This window comes from Corvus moneduloides, chromosome 7 (genome assembly GCF_009650955.1).
Source record: "Corvus moneduloides isolate bCorMon1 chromosome 7, bCorMon1.pri, whole genome shotgun sequence".
In the NCBI taxonomy this organism is placed as follows: domain Eukaryota; kingdom Metazoa; phylum Chordata; class Aves; order Passeriformes; family Corvidae; genus Corvus; species Corvus moneduloides.
The window spans coordinates 28292103-28314435 of NC_045482.1; the positions used below are offsets into that span (position 1 = coordinate 28292103).

Below are 22333 nucleotides of genomic sequence, written 5' to 3' on the forward strand. Positions count from 1 at the left end.
CTTTCCAGTGAAATGAGATCCCTGCTGAGTAAACCTGTCATTACCACATCGGGAGGGTGATGCACGCTCTGCTCCTAAATCTGCAGGCTGTAGGTGTATCTGGGACCTGGGATTTTTATTCAGCTCACATCTGTGCAGCATCCAGCACCATGCTGGGCTGGTGCACGTACAATAGCTGGGGGAATGCCAAACAACAGGGAGGTCTGTGCCACGAAGTACTGACAGCCCCAACCTGTGACTAATTTAGGCTGTGTTCCCTGACTCTTCTTGAACTCTGGAGTTGTCTTTCCTGGTAGCATCTCCCTCCCTTTTCTGCCCTGGCTGCACAAATGTGCTCAATTAGGGTTAACTCAAACTGAATCAAACTTCGTGCCTGAGGTTGGAAATCTTCCCAGTCAACTCACCACAGCCACATAGCATGGTGGGAGACAAGGCGAGAGGGGAGATGAACGCTTTTCAGAGGAATGAATCCAAGGAAACTTTGTTCACTTTTATTTCTGCAGGAGATGATCCCCCCAAAGGAGATTCCCCTCTTCAGAAAAAATCCCCGGTAAGTGTTACTGCTGGTTTCCTTTGCTTTGCTTTCTGCTCAGCTTGTTCTAAACATTGCAAGATCTCTCTGTTCTCTCCTCTGTTGTGCTCTGGCTAGAGACAAACACCCTTTCTTGCAGAGAGTTGAAATAAGCCTTAACAACTCAAGGCAAAAATCCCTCCACTAACCTGATTAGGTTAAGAAAGTGCAGCTTAAAGGGAAAACACAGACTGTCTGAATGTTTGGGGAAAAGGGTAAGGATTTTTATTGCTTTTTTCCTGAACACTACTTTCCTTGTGGGAAAGAACTTAGATCTCTGAAGTGGATGGGGATGTTGTGCATAGAAGGAGAGAGTTGAACTCTGTTTAGTTTGATGAAACCCATCAGGGAAGGGTACCCAGACACTGAAAAGCAGAAGGAAGGACCAGGATTGAGGACAGGCCGCTGGTGAGTGTTACAGAGCCCAGCTGTAGTGCCAGAGCCTTGGGTTTACATCTTTGAATCTGATTTAAAGCCTAATTCAGGTGAACGTTGCAGCTTTGATGTTTGTGCAGGTTTTCAGGCTAATTCTTGTTGAGTGCTTGGCCCCTAAGAACTGTTCACTGCATTGGCTTCAGGGAGAATTTGGCTTATATTGCAGCTGCTTTGACTTGCAGGATAATATGTAATACTTGGTCTTAAAACTCACAGTCATGTCATTAGCAAACAAACTATTTAACTCAGTTTTAATTACTGTGCAGACATTAACTATTAGATATCCAGTGCTCCTGGGAAATAGTAATCTTTATCCCATTTTGCCATTAGTCAGCAAAAAGAGTTGAGAGCAAATGTCTCCTGTAGTGGGGACTTTAAATGAACTTTCTTTTTTCCAAAAACACAGCCTATCAACTTCCACAGTATCTTTAAGAGATCCATAATCCCGCAGATCCCAGGCTTGCTGTGGTAGCTAAGCACTGCAGACTGTCTGTGTGTTCATGAATCCAGGCTTAACCTCTTTGCTTTTCCTGGGGCTCTCTGCTGAGCACAGTCCTCCTCTGCGAAAACGAGCAAACTGCATCTGGCTCTCCACATGGATGAAAACTTCCCACTTTTGGATGTCCAGGCAGGCCATAGGCAGGTCAGTGATACAGTGGAGAGAATACATGAGAGTTTCTGCATGTGCTGATGCCATCTCATGACATACAAGCCAGATGGAAGTACCCCTGCTTGTAAGTCGTTGCTCTACATTTGTAAGCATTTACTCAGGATCCTGGCTCAGGTACTTGGGAAGGTTTAGCTGGGAAGTCACTGCCTCCTGCTCTTCTTTCCCTCTTTGCCCCTGCTCATCTGTAGGAGGTGCCCATTCCAGAGCAGAAGTGGCTGAAATGAGTCACTGCACCTTAAACCAGTGCAGTAAATCCACTGGGAGTTGTGCACTGGGTGTGGAGGAGTGAGTTCAGGCAGCAGCGCTCCTGCCACCTGTCCTCCTGGGTTTGAACAGTCACTTTCTGCATCTCCAGCAATTGTTATTAAATGCCATGAGTACTTACAGTGAAGTCTGGGAAAGAGAGGAAGAAAAAAATCCCTGTTGTACAATTTTACTTCAAATTTCAGAAAATGCCTCCCAGCACCCATACAAAACATAATCTGCCTCTTACGGATTTTCTTCTTTTATTATGAAAAACTTGTAGGAGAAAAATATTCTGTGTGTGCATATGGTTGTGTGTTTGTGTATTTACAGCTTATATATGCCACCATTTTTAGGCTAATCTAAAAGCAGGAGGCCCCAGTGAAGCCCACACTTTCTTACAAGCCATATTGCTGAGCACAATGGTTTCAGAGTAAATTACAGATGAAATGGATAACTATATATTTACTCTAAAGCAAAAAGATCAAGGATTTCTTAGAGAAAGGCAGTCTATAAATAGTGAGAAAAATGTATACATATATATTATGTATAACAATGAATAAAAATATTTGTCTTTAGAGGGTTAAGTAATGGTAAGTAGGGGGGAGGTGGGAGTTGTGGAGTTTTGATTTTTTACAATCAGTCTGTTTTGTTGCTCTTTGATAATGTTGAAGAAGACAGCGTCATTAAGCTAGACTCTTCTAAACTTGATGCCATTGCTTTGGGAATCCAAATAAGCTTAGGTCTCTTGGTGGTGAAATAAACCTGAATAAACACATCTGGTTTGGTACTGTATTTGCATTTGGGACTCTGGGAAGAAATACAGGAATTCATTATTTCCAACCTGAGGCACAGAAATGCGTGTGAAGAGTTCATCTCACTTCACTGGCCCATACAATCACTGTTTAAAACTATAAATATAGTTGCAACTGTTAATATCACACTCCCCCCAAATCCCTCACCAAATCCATGGCCAGCCCCTCTCTCCCACTAATTGGCAGTGCTGTGAAAACCTGCTTTCCTGTTGCGAGGCAGTGGAGCTACTAAGCAGCTGGAAGCTGAAAGCTGCTTAGCTCAGACCACTGTGGGGTAACAAGGGGGACAGAGGCCCACACAAGGTCATGCCAAGACTCATCTGTTTAATGCCTTGTATTTCACTTGGGAAGTGCTGATGTTGGCTGGAGTAAAGTCAGGCTCAGCGAAAGAGTCGCCACACTCAGACAGATTTGACAGTCCCATCGCTGGGGTTTTTTAAAGTTCTGATTAATAAATTGAATTATCCATAGCTATGCCAGCAGTCTTGGAATATGAAATGGATGCCATGCCTGAGGGAGTGCCAGACAGAGAGCTGATGCTCTGCTTCAGTGAGTGGTGGCAAAGCTCGGCACAAGTGAGGTGCAGAGTTTGAGAGAAGGAGCAGCTTCACACACTGACGTAGACAGCAGATCTCTGAGGTCTCCCAGTTTCTGAGGCAAGGTCTGGTACAGGAAGAGGGAGCAGTTTTGGGGCAGGGCGGTAGCTTTATATGAAGTGCAGAAGAAAAGGCATCCAAAGGTGTTTTTTTGGTCCCAGTGACTTTTCTGCATTGTAGTGAAGAGTTGCTGGCACCCTTCCAGTGGAGTTCCTGGAACTCCATGTTGGGCTGCTGACAGCCCGTGAATCCCCATGGCAGTCCTTACTGGGCTCATGTCAGCCAGGCTGATTCACTGGGGAGCCTTAATCAGAGCAAGAGTATTGTGAGGTCCACTCTCTCCCTTGCATCCAGCTCACAGGCCAGTCAAGCAGCAGTGGGCACTTGGTTTTTGGACTGGACTCCTCTCCACCACCCAGACACTGTGGGAATATGTTGCTGAGGTGAAGGCTTTGACGGTTGGTATGTTCTTGTTTGTCTCCCACAGAAACTCTGTGGCTCCAACTACCCCCTGAGCATTGCCTTCATTGTGGTGAACGAGTTCTGCGAGCGCTTCTCCTACTATGGCATGCGAGGTATGTGGCCTGTCTGGGGACTGACTTTCCCATCCTGAGGTGTTTATACAAACTGGATTGGTGTTTCTGAGCTGTGCTGTGTGTAGTATCAACTGTCTTTCAAAGTTAATTGGTATTTTGGAATGTGTGTATGAACAGTGTACCCTAACACTGTTGCTATATCTGTGATGAGAAGTTGGGACTAGAGGGCTCCAAATGTACCTTCCAGTCTAAATTATTCTATAATTCTCTATATCAAAGCTGGTTTTCTACTATGTGATGTCTTTCACAGTTGATGTGCAATCAGTGTGTTTGGGAATTGAATCTTACAGGCACCTAATCTGCAAATAGAAAATGTGCGTAAACAGAACTACAGGTTAGGTTAAGATAAGCTAGAAAATACATTTCTCAGCTAAACATAAATGTTTATGAGCAAAGAATGTAGGATACTCATATATCTCATTTTAGCTTCTCCTGTGTCAGAGATTATGAGGAACAGGTCTGGAAGCACAAATCTTTCCACAGCAGTGCTCAGTTGCTAGGCAAATCAGTAGTTTTCTTGCCACCATGATCCTGCTTACCTGCAGAGATACACAGTAATTATCTGATATGATTTTTTTTTGTTTTCTTTTAGCTGTCCTGACACTGTATTTCTTAAGCTTCTTCCACTGGGATGAAAATCTCTCCACTGCTGTGTACCATGCCTTTTCCGCGTTGTGTTATTTCACACCTGTCATCGGAGCCATCATGGCAGACTCATGGCTGGGGAAATATAAGTAAGTGAAGACATCTCTCTAATTCAGTCAGCATGCATCAACACCGTGCAGCCGGTGCAAGGGCAGTGCTCTGTGTGCCCCCAGTTTTGAGCTAGCTCAGAGTGCAGCAAAGACACACTTGTGAAGGTCAGCTCCTCTCTGTTAACAGAGCTGATCTGTTTGCTCATGCTGTTCTGTGCTCCTCTAACACCCAAGGGCCAATAGGCAACAAAGTTGGGACAAATTAAATGTCACAAGCACACTTTTCCTCTACTGTCCTTCCCTACCTGTCTTCAGGAAGCTGAAGTGTAGGGCAACTAACCCTCAGTTTGCCAAGGTCTGCTTCTGAGAAGGATTCAGAGATAGTGAGGAAGCAATGTCATCATGTAGATCTCTCAGATTCAGATGAAATGTCACTAACTATAATGTACTTACTTACACTTCTCACAGCATAAGGAATGTGTCAGCACACCCACTTTTATGCCCGAGAAACCTAGGTTCTCTCAAATCATCTCCATCAGCACATAACTAGGTAGACTCTTCCTGAGTAAGAGTCCTTAGGCAGTCTTCCCTTCTGATGATAAGTTATGGAGCCAGCATCTGCCCCAGAGTGGTGATGACCAGCTGGATATAGGACTTTCTTTGCTTGGCACTGTTTTTTCATTGTCTGAGGAGTCTTGGCCATCAGGGTGATAAAGTGCAGCTGAACCCTTCTCTCTGGACTAAGCCTATCTGGCAGAAGAGTCTCAACAGGAAATAAACAACTGCCATATGCCTTTCCAGAAGAAAGTTCTTAAGGAGCTCTCAGTGTCCTTTTTTCTCTCTGCTCAGTTTTAGTAATTTTCTTGTCCCTTTGAATGAAAAAAATAACAGTGGGAGTTTATTAACTTCATTATTTAAGGTCACCTAGCAATGTTCATTAGTATTTGAGGATGTCTATCTTTCAGCATGACGTTGTGAGAAGGTAAATCCTTATACAGACTCTGGTGTGTTAGGCAAGAGACTTGGAGTAATCCCTATAATTTAGTGGGAGGTGGCATTTGATGTAGTAGCTGGGCCTTGACCAATACCAAGGACAGATAACAGATTAGAGGGGCTTTTAGGAATGATCTGATGTGGCTCTAAATTATCTGTTGCAACCAGGGTTTGAATGCATCAGGGACCAGTTTCATGCTCAAAGCTCATAGGACTTCTTCTAGTGTCTCTGTCCTTTGATTCCCTCTGTATGTGTCTTCAGCACATGAATACATAGATTTCTCTTAGTCCTGAAGGTGAAGAGGGAATAGAATTCACTCAAGTCTGATCATCCTACTCAGATTTCTTCTTCTGCCTCAGCAACACATGGGAGGCAGATAGATGAAGTCAGTCTTTCAGAGGTACTTGGGACCCAAAACAGACTTACAATGAGGAAACCACACTCCTAATTTACATTTGTTGGTTAGGTGGGTTGAATGTGGGCAACAGTCTCTAGAGATCCCTTCCAGTCAAGGGATTCACTTATGCACATCCTACAAAATGCCAGTTATTAATAATCTGGAAACTGAGTTGGACCTGAACAGTGCAGTCTTCCATGCGTGACAAGACTGGAACATTTTTTATTTATTCTGCTCAGTAACATCTACAAATAAAGCAGGGGCTATCCCTCCTTAATCTGAAGCCATTTGCATATCTATTCCTTCTAGTGCACTCAGTGTTGACACAAAGGAATTGTAGCTGCCTGCTCTACCAGTGGTTGAACAAACCAGTTCCTTGTGTGTCTGCCAAGTAGAGCTGCCATATCAGGGAGCATGGGCACACTCTGGTTTTGAATTGTTCATCACGCTGCACCTTCAGTCACTGCTGTTTGCTTTTCTCACAGGACGATCATCTACCTCTCCATTGTGTATGTTGTTGGCCATCTGATAAAATCAGTCGGTGCCATTCCATCCCTGGGCAATCAGGCAGTTCATGTGTAAGTAGCCCTTGAAGCCACAGTGCTGTAACAGGTTGTGATGGTAGTTGGCTTACCCAAGTCTGTAATTTGTTTCACCTCCATCAGGCCAGCATTTTTGGTGCTGTGCATGGATTTCTTTCATCAGGGAAGGGTTAGGAATGTCTGAGTAAGAGCAGAAGGATGGGTCTGGTGTGTGACCATGCCAGATGGAGTTGGTAATCACCACAGGGACTCTAACCCCTTTGACACAGGCACTGGGGATCACCCCTCTCTGCTATACCACGCTACTGGTTTGGTCTCCTCCATCCAACTGCCTGTACCAGGCTCCTTCCTCCCTCATTTCATCAGCACAGCTGCCCAGCTCAGCAAGGTTCCCCCATGCGCATGGGAACACAAAACTGAAATACGTTTTCTGATGACAGGGGAAGGGTCTGTCTCTTCCACAGGATACAACCCTCTAGATTCTGAACTGATAGGCTTGTCAGAGTAGTGTCTCTGAAACCGCCAAGCTGGTTTTGTCTGTGTGGTCATGACTCAAAAATATGCACATGCAGGCAGGAGCATATGTTGTTTACAGAACAGTTTTCTTTTGTCCCAGACCTGGCCAATCCTGATACTCTTGTTCCCTAGAGACATAATCTGTCAGGCCAACAATGGTATTTTGAAAACCAATGGGAAGTAGAAAGCACACAAGAATGAGTCTCATTTGAACAGCTTGTCTGCTCTTACCCAGGCTAGAAAGCTGCAAAAAGTACTCCCCTTTTTCTTTTTTTTCTTTTTCTTAATTGATCTCAGAAATCTTTTGTTGTCATATGAATGAAAAATAATTCCACAGCTCTTTGATCTCCTATATGTCTACTGGACCTCAGAACAACAAGAAACTGGCAAAACTAGTTTGGTTAATTGACTGGTATGGAGTGCAGGAATTAGGATAATTAATTTGTTTTTCAAATTATTAGGATATTTAACTTGTTTGTTTAGCTGGCTCACCATCACTACCTGTGTGCAAAAGACAACATTATCAGAGGAATCATGGTTGGGTGACACTAAAATACTCCCATAAGCACTGGAAAGATTTTGCAATGGTGATGTTTTTGTTCTTGCATGAAGGGTCCTGTCTATGGTTGGTCTGTTTTTGATCGCCCTTGGAACGGGAGGTATCAAGCCCTGTGTCTCTGCATTTGGTGGGGACCAGTTTGAAGAGGAACATGTAAGACTTCTTTTCTTTCCTAAAATATGCAGTGTCTGCTTACTTTGTGGGGATGTTTATGTGATCAAAATCCTGTTGTGCTAGAATAAGGGCCAGCTTGCTGCAAAAGAAGTAGTAAGACAGGAGGTAGAATGGTTTACATAAGACTTGAGAGAATTTTGATGCTTCAGGAAGGCAAAATGATAGCAGAACAGGATTGATACTGGAAAGGATAGGTCATAATTGCATCAAATCATCTAAATGTTAATTGGACATCAGAGTAGTTGAAAAATCCTGTCATGCATATCACAGAACTATATATATCATGAACCAGCTTAACAGGGGTGATTGTAATGCACTGCAATGGAATACAGCAAATGAAAGAAAAGATTGTATCACCACCCTATGATTCTGTGGGATTTTTGCCTCAAATCAGTCATAGTCTGTGTCTCAGATGTTGTTCAGAAAGGACTGTGGGAAATTCTGGTCTTTTGAAGGTAGTGCCAAAATGGAAGGTTCTGAAGAATTAAGAAAATGTTTCTGTTTAGCTCTGTGTTGTGTATCCTGTGAATTGTAGTCCAGGTGCTTTGCGTCCTCATTCTGTGTCATGAGTGCTTAGCCCCTCATCTGCACTAATCTCAAACTCCCATTATTCAGCACAGGGGCTCAAGCAGGGATAAGGTAGTGCTTAAAGAAGCAAAGCAGGTCAGGAAGTGCTAATCCTCAGGCAAAATGCTAAATTTTTAAATTGACTTCAAGTTAAATAGATTTACGTTGACCTAACACACAAATAAAAATTTCCATTTTCTTAATGTCAAGTATTCAAATCAGCAAGTTCTGTGCATGGCATAAGTTGTCAAATATGTAGAAGGTCACTGCTACAAAAAGGAAAATAAGTGTTGGGGTCTGTGATGAGTAAGCTTAAGCGGAAGGAGGATTATTTAGGATTGACAGTATGAAAAATTTTTCCAGAAATAGATCTAGAGAAATACTGGAAAATGCTAGGACCTTTGGGAGATGGAAATTCCCATCAATGGAGGCATTAAAGAAGGACATTAGACTAATAGTGTGTCAGGAAAAGCACTGGTAAAGATGGGTAAGAGTTGGCCCCTTGGCCTTGGACAAGGAGCCCGGTAGGGCAGTTTTCTCTTGTCTTTTGCAATGCCCCAGAATGTAGTCACCATGTAATGAAATAATACAGACTAAATTTAAAATTTTGGGAAGAGTTGTGCTTTCCCCACAACTGGGTGATGCTGAAGTGATGAAGCTTATGATTACTAGGAAGTAACAGAATGTGGGATATTCCATGGTCACTTGTCCAAAGCAGATCCTCCTGCAGGCATGTCCACACTGTGCTGTCAGTTGGATCTGGTGCTTTAGGGGATGCTGCAGAAGGGGGGATCAGCAATGCTCTGGTGGTCACCAGCCTCCCCAGTTGGCATAACTCTGACCAAAAGCAGGCTGGCAGCACAGCACACGTGCTCTGGGATAGCTGCACGCGTCCCAGTGCGTGGGCATCCTGGCTTGCTGCACCAATAGTTGTAGCAAAAGAATTCTGAGAGGTCCAACAGCAGCATTTACACAAGTGCTACTTCTATGAATATTAATGATTAATAGTGTTTATCCAGCATCTTTCAATTACCACCTAATTACAGTATGATAATATGTAACACTTATCTTCAGAGCGTTTTATAGACTTCAGCTAATGAATCTCAGCACCCTTCTCAGGCACATACATATTATTATCCCAAATTTACAACCACAGCTGAGTTACAGAGAGAAAACCTGAACTGCCTGTGGTTGTGTATGGGCCTGTACCCATTCTCCAGCATTCAGACTACATCTCTCCAACAAATTTATCAAATACAAAGGCTCAAACATTCACCTGTGTGTTACCTTCAAGAAAAACTAATTTAGAGAAAGAAAACTGTAAAAAGCATTCTGATAAGAACAATGTGTTCTGCTCTATTCATTCTTTTCAAAATAGAGAGTTTTCTCTTTTACCATTTTGAAATGACTTGGCCTTTCAGAAGAAACAAATGTTTTATGCCATGTGATAGGAAGTTTAAGTCATCAGAATTGGAATGAGAAGTTTTGATTTTGTAAGGAATGAAAGGTTTGGGGCCAACCAGAATATTTCTTCCCTCTGGAGTGGTGTTTGAGGGGACTTATGTTTTATTTTCTTCCACTCCAGGTAGGATGAAATAAGTTTTGAAAATTCCCTATGAAATGAAGCATTTGATTCCCCCTTAATTTTCAGGACACCAATAAACTTCAGCCAAGCCCTTAAGTACACAGGCTTAGTTGTTTAATCTGAAAACTAGGGCTGAGGTAGCTCTGTGTATAAATAACTAAATTGCCCCTGCTATTCCTAGATACAAGTTTATGTTTTGAGGTAAATGCACGACATCAATCTGATCCTCTTTTAAGTACTTCAGGAGCATAATAGTCTTGGACCTGCCACTTTGAGAACAGTACTACTACAGACTGTGATGGGGACAGATTTGGCAGGAGGTCAGATAGGGAAAATTGATTTATCTGCAGGAGATTTCCAAATGCATTTTTCTATGGGATTAGGAATCCAAGTTAAAAATGCCTGAACAAAATTATATTTACGATATGTCATATGAATGTGAAGCTGCTGCACATATTAATTAGAGACCAAAGCCGCTTTCAAACAGTGCTGGATGGTGTTTAAGGTGCTAAATAGCTTTCTCTTTGTTTCTTTATTTTCTGGTTGCCAAGGCGATCAGGATTATCATGTACAGTACCTTTTCTCAAATTAGCTAATCCAAATCATGTTGTTAAAGTATGTCTGCTCTAAAGATTAGGACAATAGGGAGGAAATTCTTTATTCCAATCAGTATAATTTGCAAGCTGCTGGGTCATTGTTTTTGTAGTTACTTCAGCTTTTCTCTGACCATTTTTCTTTCCATCACTAAAATCTGAAAATGTGGGAAATAAGATGCTCCAAATTCTTTATGCATAACTATCCTCTTCTCTTACCACCCCATTCTTTTTGGTAATTGTTATTCTAGACTTTATCATGTCAAGAGCTGTATGCTTGAGTTTATCACAGCTCTCAGAAATTCTGAGTTGCTCAGCTACGAAGGGTTAGAGACATGCCATGAGAATTTGGCTAGAAGAGGGCAGGACTGTGAGGGCTCTACTGCACCACCCTCGACAAGCCATGGGAGGGCCATCTAGGAATGGGGAAGATTGCTGAGGCTGCTCATTTCTCTAGTTTATTTTATGATGACAAGTAACTAGTCACAAAGGTAGAATGAAAAAGAAAATAAAATTTTACTAGTTTAGCAGTGGAAAGTTCTGGGTTATCAAAACCACCAGCAAGGAGTGGAATATAACAGATAGTGAGACCCCACTGCTGTTTTCTATTAACCATGAGAACATGCCATGGAGGTGATTTTTATAAGGCTTTCAAATCCTTTAGTCCAGGATAAATAATTTATGAGGAATGTGTGGGTTAGCCTTGAACACTCTAGGAAATAAAATTCTGGAAAAGCCAAAAACTCAAGTTGATGGGTGTGTGCTGGGTCAAGGCAGAAAGCCCTTAATCCAAGTAAGCAGACCCCCAGACTCCTTGATGGGTGGCAGTGGGAGGTGATGGGTCTCTCACCCTCACCTTCTCACCACCCACTTTGCAAGGGGACATAAAGAGAAGCCCTCCCATGCTCTCCCACCTCCCCCTTTCCCTGCAGTAATGCCCTCTGATAAGAGGCTTCTTGCTATATGAAGTAGCAATATTTCCTGTTGGCTGCACCATCAGTTACAGGAGGTTTTGTTACGTTTTTGGATCTCAGGATTCATTACTTTAAAGCTGTCCTCTTTCAGCTGCCTGCAATTCTTCACGTTGTCTCCAGTTTTCTAGCCTTGTGGATATTGTTGTCTCAGGTAGCAGACAGAAGCAGGACACATTAGAAGGAAAGGAGACAGAACAACAGTCCTTGAGGAGTTTCCTAGCACTCAGCTAAGTAAAAGTTTTGCATTCAAATGATGCTCAGGTCATAGAGATGTGGCTCAAGGTGCCCTAAGAAGCTCTCTGCCAGGCACCATGCCATGTCTGAAGCAGTTTTCCCCACTACCTTTATCAACTCAGGTGTCCCAGAGCTGGTGATACATGTGAGCACGGGGTAGGTCAGGTAGCCTGCTTTTGTTTCTCCTCTCTGCTGGCCCAGCCAGGCACAGGGAGGAGGTTAACACTGTATGCAGCACACCCGTGACTGTGCATGTATGTCCCTCCCACAAGCAAGGAGAGACTGCATGCACGCATTACTCCTGCAAAAAGGACCAAACTCTGCATCACATTCTTGATTCCTTCCAAATTATGAATTATGCAGGAAGAAAGAAGATCAACAGGCATCCTTTGACTCTATAAACTATAATATGTCACACCTTAAATTCAGAACTCTTTCTCTTAGAGTTCATCCCTCCGTCAGGCTCTTGAATTTGCTCCCCTAGATTTAATTTACCCTATTAGTTTGAGGTCGACTGGCCTCACCTTGGTGGTCTCTTCTTTGATGGATACTTTTCAATTGCTGGCACTCTTTAATCTGTGGTGTGATTACCAGTTCCTTAAAATATACTGGTTTCTTTTTCTATTTCTACACAGGAGAGGAGGGAAAAAAAAAAGGGCTCAGACACAGGAAGAAATTATGAGCTTGTCAAAGCGTGCCAAATTGGATTGAATTAGGTGACAAAGGATGTGAATCAAGCTACTTGTTCTGAATAAGTAAATGCTCTCCCCTCCTTCCAGTCTCACAACACTTTCAAAGCAGTGGCTTTTCCTCTGAAATGCCAAAAAGCCCCAAAGCACTTCTCGAGTAACGTGAGATGATTTGTGTGAGCATTTACCATCACCTGAACACAAGCTTGTTTGCTTAACATTTTATGCACTTTGTGTCAATATTTACACAGCCTTCCTAACAAGAGAATTGATAGTGTTCAATTTGCAAGCCCAATGCTGTGCCTTAGCCATGACATTGATATTGTCTTCTCTTGTTTCAGGCCTCGGAGAGAAGCAAGTTTTTTTCCATCTTCTATTTATCCATTAATGCTGGAAGTTTGATCTCCACGTTTGTAACTCCTGTATTAAGAGGTCAGTGTGGATTTAGAATAAAACAATAAATTAGCTGCCCTCTAACTACTCTGCTGTGCATAGTTAGACTCTTAGGACAACAGAATGGCAGAAATGATATTATCTGTGGAGTGGTCAGTGTATTGCATTTGCACCTTGTTAATCCTGCTGTAGCAGCATTAACAGATTTATAATATAGGCTGACAAGTCACAGAAATTTATTCCTGGTTGTATTTCAAAGCTAGCCTGAACAGCAGTATTAAAATATGAAAGGTGGAAGGACCTATGGTCATCTAATCTCCATTGCCAGTGAAGGACTTGCCTTCAGGTTAACTATGGATGGGAAGTGATCTCTGCTGTCCTGTGCAGTGTCAGGACTGAAAAACTTACCAGGGCTGGTTTCAAAGTCCTACCTTCTCCCTCCCATGGGGTGCTGCTGACTTTTAGAGGGCTCTGTCCTGGCACTCAGGCTTGTCTGCGTGGGTCTGCTTGCAAGATTGCTGCCCTGAGCAACTAGCCTTGAAGACAAAGCACAGGCCTATGCCCCATTTAAGACCTACTTTATATTCTAGCCTACTTGCAAAACCTTTTTTAGTCCCCGAGCCTTGCTGCACTTACTTCATTGTATTGCAGCGCTTCGAAGCCAAAGGGATTGGCACACTCTAAATACAGGCACAGAGGCAGAGCAGCAGGCCATAGGTGACGGGGACATGGACAAAGTAGTCTTCACATTTAGTTGCCATATTTTTCATTCCATTCCATGGCTTCCAGAAAGCTCTGTTTGTTTGGAGCGTCATTTTAACAGGCTCTTGTCTCATGTTTACACCATGCATAGGGATAAAGACAAATGCTATATCTTTTATTCATTCTCTCTCTGGTGTCTCCAGGTCAGCATTCAGTTGGGAAGGGCTTTTGCTTAATGGGCAGATGAAAATCAAGTCCCTTCAAACATCAAAACATGCACCAATATAAACTAGTTGCAACATGGAATTGGAGAGGATGGGGAAAGAGTAACATTTTTGCTAAGTGTCAAGGCTTTTCTTGGAAGAGCATGAAATGCAGTTTGTAGACATTTGGTACGAATATGAAATATATACTTTTAGGTAGAGAAGTCCAATTCATTTAGCATATTAAAAGTTCAGTGTGCCCATAATGTTGCTCTCAGCTTTGTTGGATTTCAGCTAATTCGCTGTAAATAAGTAAATAAATGCTATGCATGCACACAGCTGTGCAGCTGTCTGTGACTGCCCGGCTACAACAAACAGGAGCATCTGAGGGCTTCATGGGTTGGTCTCCTGTTAACTCTCTGTTGGCTTACTTTAACCATTACTCCATGTGAGAATGCAGTAATATCTACCCACTGCTGGCTTGCTGTTTGCAGCTGGAGCACGGTACAAGAACTGACCTGTTCCAAGAGGCCTAGGGTTTCAGTGAGCCACAGCTCAGATTGATCCAACCCGTCCTGTAACACACCTGGCTTCCTAACGGGTTGCTGCAAGACCTGACATTTGGAGCAGGCTGCCCCTAGTGACATTGGTGTTAGGGAGGAAGGGGACTGGAGTTCTAAGGCTTATCCTGGGCTCCCACTTAACACAGTGCAGGCACTGGATTCCTCTTTGTCCACTGTAGGTCGCTATGAAATCAAATTCAGGTTTTTCACTCAAAACTGATGCAGCTGGCACAAAGAATGTGGAAACACAGTACTGGTTATTTAGATCTAGTCAAATACAGAATGGCTTCAGGTTACTTTAAATGCTGTAGTTTTTTCCCCAATTACAATTCCTAGTACTTCTTTATACCTATTTGTCTGCCCCCTCCCTTCTACCATTTGCATCAATATCCCATTATCAGCTGCTTTTGCTGGCAGACACTAACCCTGCTTCCAAATTGTCTTCATCAAGGGAGGACAACTGTTTCAAGGAGATTCAATTCACAGTGTGAAGCACCAGCAAAGAAGATTTAAAACAGGGGAAGTGACTGATTTAGGGAAGCAAATCAAAAGCCCCAGTAACGTAAGTCTAGCTGTAATGAGGTGCTTTTATTTCTGACTTCTTTTTCAGGGGATGTGAAATGTTTTGGAGAGGATTGCTATGCCCTGGCTTTTGGTGTCCCAGCAGCACTGATGGTGTTGGCTCTTGGTGAGTGGAAACAGTGATGCTCATAATAGGAGTTACCATTTTTGAGTCCATGGCTAGATGAGAAAATGCACAAATTCACTAATTCTGGATGGATACTGTCATGGCAAATGAAAGGGTTCAAGGTCACCCAACAATTCCCCAGTTCAGAACAGCAATAAATATCAGTAGTTTATTAATGGTGGGCAGACCATGGTTTTACTGCTATCTTTTATTGTGATACTGTTAAGGGTGTGGTCTGATGGATGTTTCACAGTATAATTGCTTTACTCTAATGCAAAGGGAGGCATCAAAATGATTCTCCTGATGGCTTGCAGCTTTGCCTATGAGCAGGCATGGCCTTTGAACTGCGAGCTGAGCAGTCCTCAGAGACCCCCAGCTTATAGAAGAGAAGCTTAACATGCCACTTCTAACCTTTCCACGGGCTTTTGGCAGCTCAGGGCCATCTTTAATGGCTCAGACTTCTGCTGCTGAATCTATGTGCTGCAGAAGGAGCTAAATGAGATGTTACTTTGTTCCGAGCTATCTCACTTTGCTTGGCTGAAGTAATTCCCACAATTACAGTGACAACTTATTATTATGTTGCAATAAAAAAATCCTTATTATCCAAGTGTCAGGAGACAGCCACAATCCCCTTGCTTCTTAACGCTTGCATCTTAGCCCCATTAATGTACTTGTCAAGATTTCTTCTTCAACCTTTATAAAACATTCAGCAATCTCCCCATTTTTACTGTTACTCCTTGGTAGCCAGTACAGAGGACACATTAGCTTTAGTTTCACAGCTGCAAGCTGCTGAGAAGAGCAGTCCCCTTATTACACTGCATTTGTGAGGTTTTGACACAGCATGGGGTGACTTCTCATTCAGCTTGTTACCTTCGCTGAGAGACCAGGCAGTTGTGTGATTTCACTGCAGCATCTGGGATTTGAAAATCTGTTCCTCAGAGAATGTGAATGTTGCTGTCTCTACTCGAATTTCCATCAGGGAGAAGAATCAGGAAACTGAAGAAATGTCATCAGGCCACAGCTAACGTTGCAGCAATTATTTTCAAAAAAGTGTGTGGTCACGGGTCTGAGAAGGTTCTGTTTTCCCTTGTGGCCTGTTCCTATCATTTAAGGGCCACAGAGGCTCGCTCCTCTGTGCACCATGCTGTGATGAATGTTTCTAGCAGAGCAGTAGTTGCCCAGGGGAAAACAAACGTGTAAATATTGCAGTTTCAGTGAGGGCATCGGTGGAAATGTGTTTTTAGCTAGTGTCCTGCTGCCAGATTCCACGTCCTGCCTGGCAAAGCAGCTCTCTGTTCTTTTGTAACATGCTAAAATGCTCTGGGAAGTGATATATTTGACTATGTGAGCAGCATGCAGAATTGGAGAAAATACCCTTTCGGCCCTGACTGGCCCTCTCCCTGAGCTGATGGAAAGAAAGGATGGATTTAGAGGCAGATTTAGCGTGAGATTTTCTGGGCTGCTACAGTTTCTGAAGGATGGGGTAGATTGATACCATTTAATTCCAAGTGCCAAACCTAATGCAGGAACCTCAGCTCTCAAAAGAGTCAATGACATTGCCAGGAGATATTTCAGCAAACCTAATGGATCACCTTTTTAGAGGCACTGACATCTTCACAGGAGATGCTAAAAATTAGGTACCCACTCTGGGTGACTTTGCACAAATGCAAAGTGCAACTCATCTAAACTGACTTCAGAGATCTCTCACAGTTCTGTGAGCCAAACCTGGGTGCTAAAGGTCAGCAAAGAGCAAAGGTGAGCTTCCTGCAGTATCCCAGGCCTCCTGTGTTAGGACAGAGGTCCCTGCTATTCTCCACTGTCTGTGGACTGACCCGGACAATTAGGTTAGTTAAAAAAGTTCAGGTTGGTTTGTTATGTGGATTTCATGCTCAGTTTTAGAGGTGTTTCTCCCTACTAATCTCTTTGGAATTCTGATGTGCTCAAAGGCTCTCACAGAGCAGGATAAATGATACACAATCAGATAACTCCATCTCTGACAGGATTTTGAAGTCTCATTCTGATATTCTTTGTGCTTTGAGGGAGAAAACCAAGATAAAACAGTATCTTAAATTGTATATCCCTTTGTGGAAACCATAAATGAAGGTAATTTAACATCTGTGAGGCAGGGATCTTTGTGGCAGGTTCCATTGAAATGTGTGTGAGATGCAAGCGCACAAAGCCCGTGTTGTATCTGGATTAATCCTCACATGTTTCCAATGGGTGAGGGTTGATTTCCAATGTCAGGTGCAGCAGTTCAATGTCGATTTTACTTTAAGTTTAGTCTACAAAAAGCATAGACAGAATGAATTTTCAAAGTTTTGGTTCCCAGCATGAATCAGATATGGAGGTGCCTGTTATGCCAGAGCAGATAATAAGACAATGGTGACTTTCTAAGGATCACACTGCCTCTTGTAGGCTGTTCCATTTTCTTCCATCTGTAGGCATTAAAGACTCCTGTATATTTATTTAGTTTAAAGTGCAATCCTGTGAGCCCCGAGGACAGAGCATTTCTGTTGAATACAGGGGTGGGGATCCTTCCCAGAAGCCAGTGCAGGATTGAGCTTCAGCCATGTGAATTCCCTTTTGGATTATAATATTTTTTCAGTTGTGTTCATTGCTGGAAGTGGACTGTACAGAAAAACACCACCACAAGGAAACGTCTTGCTGGAAGTGTGCAAATGCATCAGTGTAAGTGTGTGCAATTCTCTTTTTCATGCATGACTCTGAGGTTGCAGGACAAAAAGGTGCAAAGGGAAAGGGGAGGTGACTTTTGGAGTTCTTCTCTATGCTGCTTCTGGATGTCTTGCTGATGAGCTGTAAGGAATGAGAAACACATTTAGGTCCTAGTTTATTCTTTCAGCATTTCAATTGTTTTCCCTTAGCTCCATGAACTGTTCAGTTGATGTCAGTAGAACCACTAGTGGCAGATGCTGGCGGAGACTGAACTGAAAGGAAAATTCAGAAACTCACAGAGTATCAGATATATTACTCCATTTTTTTTCAGTTGAATAATTTTTCTGAACTTTATCAGTTCAGCAGACAGTAATAGCACACATTCATATTATGGACATTCAGCATGTTCATGTAAATGCAAGAGACACTTGCTGAAGTTGCATTAGAGCCTTATAAATTGTTTTTCATGACGTGTGAGCTGAATACAGTATGCGAAAAAATACTCTTTTATTATTAGGTGGATAATGATGTTTCTATTTCAGGAAGCTGTTGCTAACAGCAGATGTTTTCTTTTTATCTAGGTCAATCCTAGTGCCAAATTTACCTTGGGGAAACGGGCGAGATTTTAAAGACAGGATTTCTAAGTGAGGTCTGCCACATTTTTTTGCAAGGGAGGCTCAGTGTGTTCAGTGACTGGAGCACACAGCAGAAACAAGCCAGGAACTGGACTTCAGTGACCCTTGTGGGTCCCTTCCAACTCAGGATATTCTAAGATTCAATGATTCTATGATTTATTCCCACATCATACCTTCAATCAACCAGTACCATAGAAACTTTCCTGCAGACAATTCATCATAAAGCATCCAATCTGAGATTTTAGAGGTATCCAGCAACTCACCCCCTCAATTTTCTGGCACTACTTACATTTGGGGATGGGGAAGGTAGCCTTGAGTTGGGAATGTGACAAGGGCAGGTACAGCATGAGTGAGTTAATCCCCTGTTTTGCTCCCTAGTTTGCTATTAAAAACCGGCTGAAAAACCGCTCCCGTGAGATTCCAAAGAGAGATCACTGGCTGGACTGGGCATCAGAAAAATACTCGGTAAGTGATGCTCTACCTGGTAGACTTGGAGTGGGAAGGGGGAGATGGGCAGATAGACAGGAGAGATGCGTTTTCCTGTCCCTTTCCACATCTGTACTCTTCTGACCCTTAATGGACGGTTTAGGTGCTGCACTGAAATGTAGAAATGCAAACATATCCAATGTCTCAAGTAAATGCAATAAGGAGCTGCCATGCAGAAAGAAATAGGAGTTATGCTTTGTGGCTTGAATCACCTGTTGGCTTTACCCCCTACTTTACCTTTTTGCCTGTTTCCTTTTAGAAACAGCTGATTGGGGAGGTTAAAATGGTGACTCGTGTTCTCTTCCTCTTCATACCGCTGCCAATGTTCTGGGCCCTGTTTGATCAGCAGGTACAGTACAGTGTGTACAGCTCTGCCTGCCAGTTTGCACCTCTGTTTGCACCTCTGTCCTTCTGGGGTAACACCAAAGCATCCTGGGGACACAGTGGGCCACACTCCTACCAAGTGTCCAGGGTTTTCCACCATCACTGCTGGCCAGCCCTTCCCAGTCCTGCCAGGTGTCTGGCACGGCAGAATGAGGGGGGAGAATGCGCCCTGACTACTGACAGATGTTACAGGGAAGGGAAGGAATAGATGGGAAATAAGACCTCCAGTACTGTCCTCTATCCCCATGCTTTCTAGCCCCATAGAACATCTTGAAGGCTTCACAGCTGTCTGTTTCCTCCTTAGGGATCCAGGTGGACTTTGCAAGCCACAAAAATGAATGCTGATTTTGTAAGTACTTAATGTCACCAGGGCTGGTAAGACTAGTAGTAACATCCCTGCTCTTGCTTATTAACCGGAGTCTTGCAGTACTAAGAGCGTCTGCTTGGTGAATCTGGGTGAGTTTCACTTTTGGTGATTAGAAGCCAGAGGCTCTGTTCATGCAGCCATGTTCAGTTCATCACAGCTCATCTCAGCTAGAAGTCAGGGCTGGGGAGCCATCAGCAGCCTGCAAGGTCAGGGGTGCTGACCTACTGGCAACCAGTGGCTCTGTGACCTAGAGGAGGTAGGATTTTCAGCCTGCTGCCCCCACAGAAGGCAGACAAGTCACTCAGCTCTTTTAAGGTGTGACTAGAGCTGTTGTAGTTGTACATTTCTGCACTGGATTACTTGGTGATGCATTCATGAAGCCTCTCAAAACCAGCAGGAATCTTGTGTATAGGGTAAAGATGTGATAAGGATTATTTAGCTAGTTTCCACAGAGTTCTTCAAAGGTGTGAATGGCAAATGGTGCAGGCTGCAGTAGCAGATAAATGTAGATCTGCTATCTGCCCAGAGATGTCTCCACACAGGGCTGGTTTTCAGAGGTATATGTTTTAACAAGCCATCTAGATCTTGCCTGCACATGCTCACATCAAAATCTAGGATTGTAAATGTCAATTTTCCAGTTTAAAATTGACTTAAAGCCACAAATTTGAGACCTTCTATGTCACTCCTGTTAAAAATTGGGCTTTCAACATGTGATACTCATTAGGCTTAATTAGCTCAAATGAGGCATGAAAAAGACTACACCTTGGGTAATATTTATCCACCTCAGAAAGACAGAACAAAGTCCATGCAGTCTATGTGATGTATGTCTAAAACATTTGTTTTCTGGTGTTTCGCTCACATGCACTTAGTGATCCATTAGCAGGAGAGCTAAGTATCACCCAGTGTCACTACTGGACTCTCAGGTGGAGAAAGATTGATTCAGGGCTTTTTTTTGGTCACACCAACTTGGACAGTTCCTTGGCTTTTGTTTCAGTCTCTTCTGCTCTCCCCTCATGAGCTGTCCCACCTCAAGAAGGTGAGAATTAACTGCAATGTTGGAATGATCCCACCCTTAGGCTTGTTGGAATTCATGTTTGTAATACTCTATGACTTTCTGTTCTGCAGACAAGGGCTCAGCTAGGAAGTCTGGAGTCAAACAGGGAATGATTTAGTGTCAGATGAAATATTTGCAGGCTCATTTCCTAAAGGCACATTTCTATAATGTGCACAAAATAGCAGGAGGGGGTATTTGCCTGGTATTTTTAATTGACCCCTTTGCTGTGACCAGCAGTTTCCTCTCTCCCAGGAGGCAGCTGTGGGCAGAGACAGGCAGCCAGTCTAGACTCAGCTCAGGACAAGTCTGGCAGACAGGAGACAACCCCCCACAGCACTTTCTTGGAAATACATTATTTCCTTCCTAATTTCTTCCCTCCTGCACCCTTGCAGCCCTGCCCTCCCCCCTACTCGCCCCCCCCCCCCCCCCCCGCCCCCCCATCTTAATTTCAAATGAAAAGCATTTCATGGAGTTCAGACAAACACCAGTCCCTCCCTGGAGACAGGTCCATGGTTCTTGAGGACTCTTGGCTCAAACCAAGAAGTCACAGTTGTCCAAAGCCTGTTAGGTACAGATGGGGGGAGGAGAGAGGTGTTTGTGCAGCCCACTGGCTCCAGGATGGTCTTTTGTTACCCTTTTGGGAACTTGGGAGAAATGCCAGCAGAGCTCACAGGGTCCTGAAGCTTGGGAACACTCACTTACAGAATTGGGGCTTTTCACATTATAGAGGCAGGGAGGGAAGAAGCTCTAAGCCCACCTCCCAACTTGCACCCTAACACCCCCATTCTTCTCCACTCATCTAGTTCATGGCTAAGCCAGCCTGAAAGATGGGCCTCAGTACCTGTCATGGGCTGTGTCACAGCTGCCAAATATCAAGGATTCAGTGCAGCTTCCTTCTGCAAAATGATTGTATTAAACACCGTGTCCTTAGACGACAAGTGTCAAGAGCACAGTATCAGCTGCTAAAGCCAACATAAAGCATTTCAGGAAACCATCTTGGCTGCAAAGGCCTCTATGGGACCGATTACTTATTTGCCATATGCACTGATATGTTATAGTGTTTATGAATCACTTGGAATATCTTTTTGTTTCAGGGAATATATGTCCTTCAGCCTGACCAAATGCAGGTAAAAGATATTATAGGGTAGGAAATAACCTTTAGAACTTATTTTCTTTTTTTCCCTAATTTTTATTTTTCTTATGGGACCAGTGGCCAGTTTCTGCTCCTTTTCAAGGTAATAGCAGTGCTCCTGCTGGTTGCTGTGGTGTGGCCTGTGTTTTATTGTTCACTTGCTGTTTTGCAAGCTTGGGGTTCAGAAGACCCTGAGGATGTCCTAATACAAAAGTTGAATCCTGAAGAATAGTGCGGAGGTGTGGGGAAACACACCACCATAACAGTTCTTGAACTAGTGCTGGCGTGTGGAGAAGACCTGTATCTTCTTTTAACAGGCCCCTGTCCTGGGATGAACATTGTTCTTGAAATATGTTTGGTCCCTCCCTTTCTGCAGGGCAGATGATGGTGCTATGCTGTCACAGTTGATTACAATTCTTATGGTGAACAGCTCTGGAGAAATTCAAAGCTGTTCTATTCCCTGAAATCTTCCTTTGGAACTGAAACAACATTTCTCTCTGCTTGTTCTTCATCACTGTCTATTTTCTTGCTCTGCCACTGCTGGCTGGCAGACAAGCTGTGCCCCTTCCAGGAGAAATTTTGTTCCTGGGGGATTACTCAGTTTTGTT

General features: G+C 43.3%; 1 protein-coding gene across 16 annotated transcripts in view; it reads left to right on the forward strand.

The window, feature by feature from the left end:
- Positions 1–22333, forward strand: part of SLC15A2 (solute carrier family 15 member 2) — a 72428-nt gene that overhangs the window by 23349 nt on the left and 26746 nt on the right. For 13 of the 16 annotated variants that reach the window (XR_004241124.1, XR_004241125.1, XR_004241126.1 and 10 more), the window contains exons 2-13: positions 504–550; positions 3818–3905; positions 4519–4660; positions 6498–6590; positions 7683–7782; positions 12787–12877; positions 14917–14994; positions 17600–17682; positions 18681–18767; positions 19048–19137; positions 19477–19521; positions 21688–21720. Coding sequence is in view for 10 of the 16 variants with exons in the window: in XM_032113879.1 (XP_031969770.1) it covers positions 504–550; positions 3818–3905; positions 4519–4660; positions 6498–6590; positions 7683–7782; positions 12787–12877; positions 14917–14994; positions 17600–17682; positions 18681–18767; positions 19048–19137; positions 19477–19521; positions 21688–21720 (977 nt within the window). In the remaining 6 variants the exon portion in view is untranslated. Of the gene's footprint in view, positions 1–134; positions 202–233; positions 551–1571; positions 1650–3817; positions 3906–4518; positions 4661–6497; positions 6591–7682; positions 7783–12786; positions 12878–14916; positions 14995–17599; positions 17683–18680; positions 18768–19047; positions 19138–19476; positions 19522–21687; positions 21721–22333 lie in introns of those variants that run through there. The other 3 variants (XM_032113877.1, XM_032113875.1, XM_032113882.1) reach the window with 3 other exon arrangements.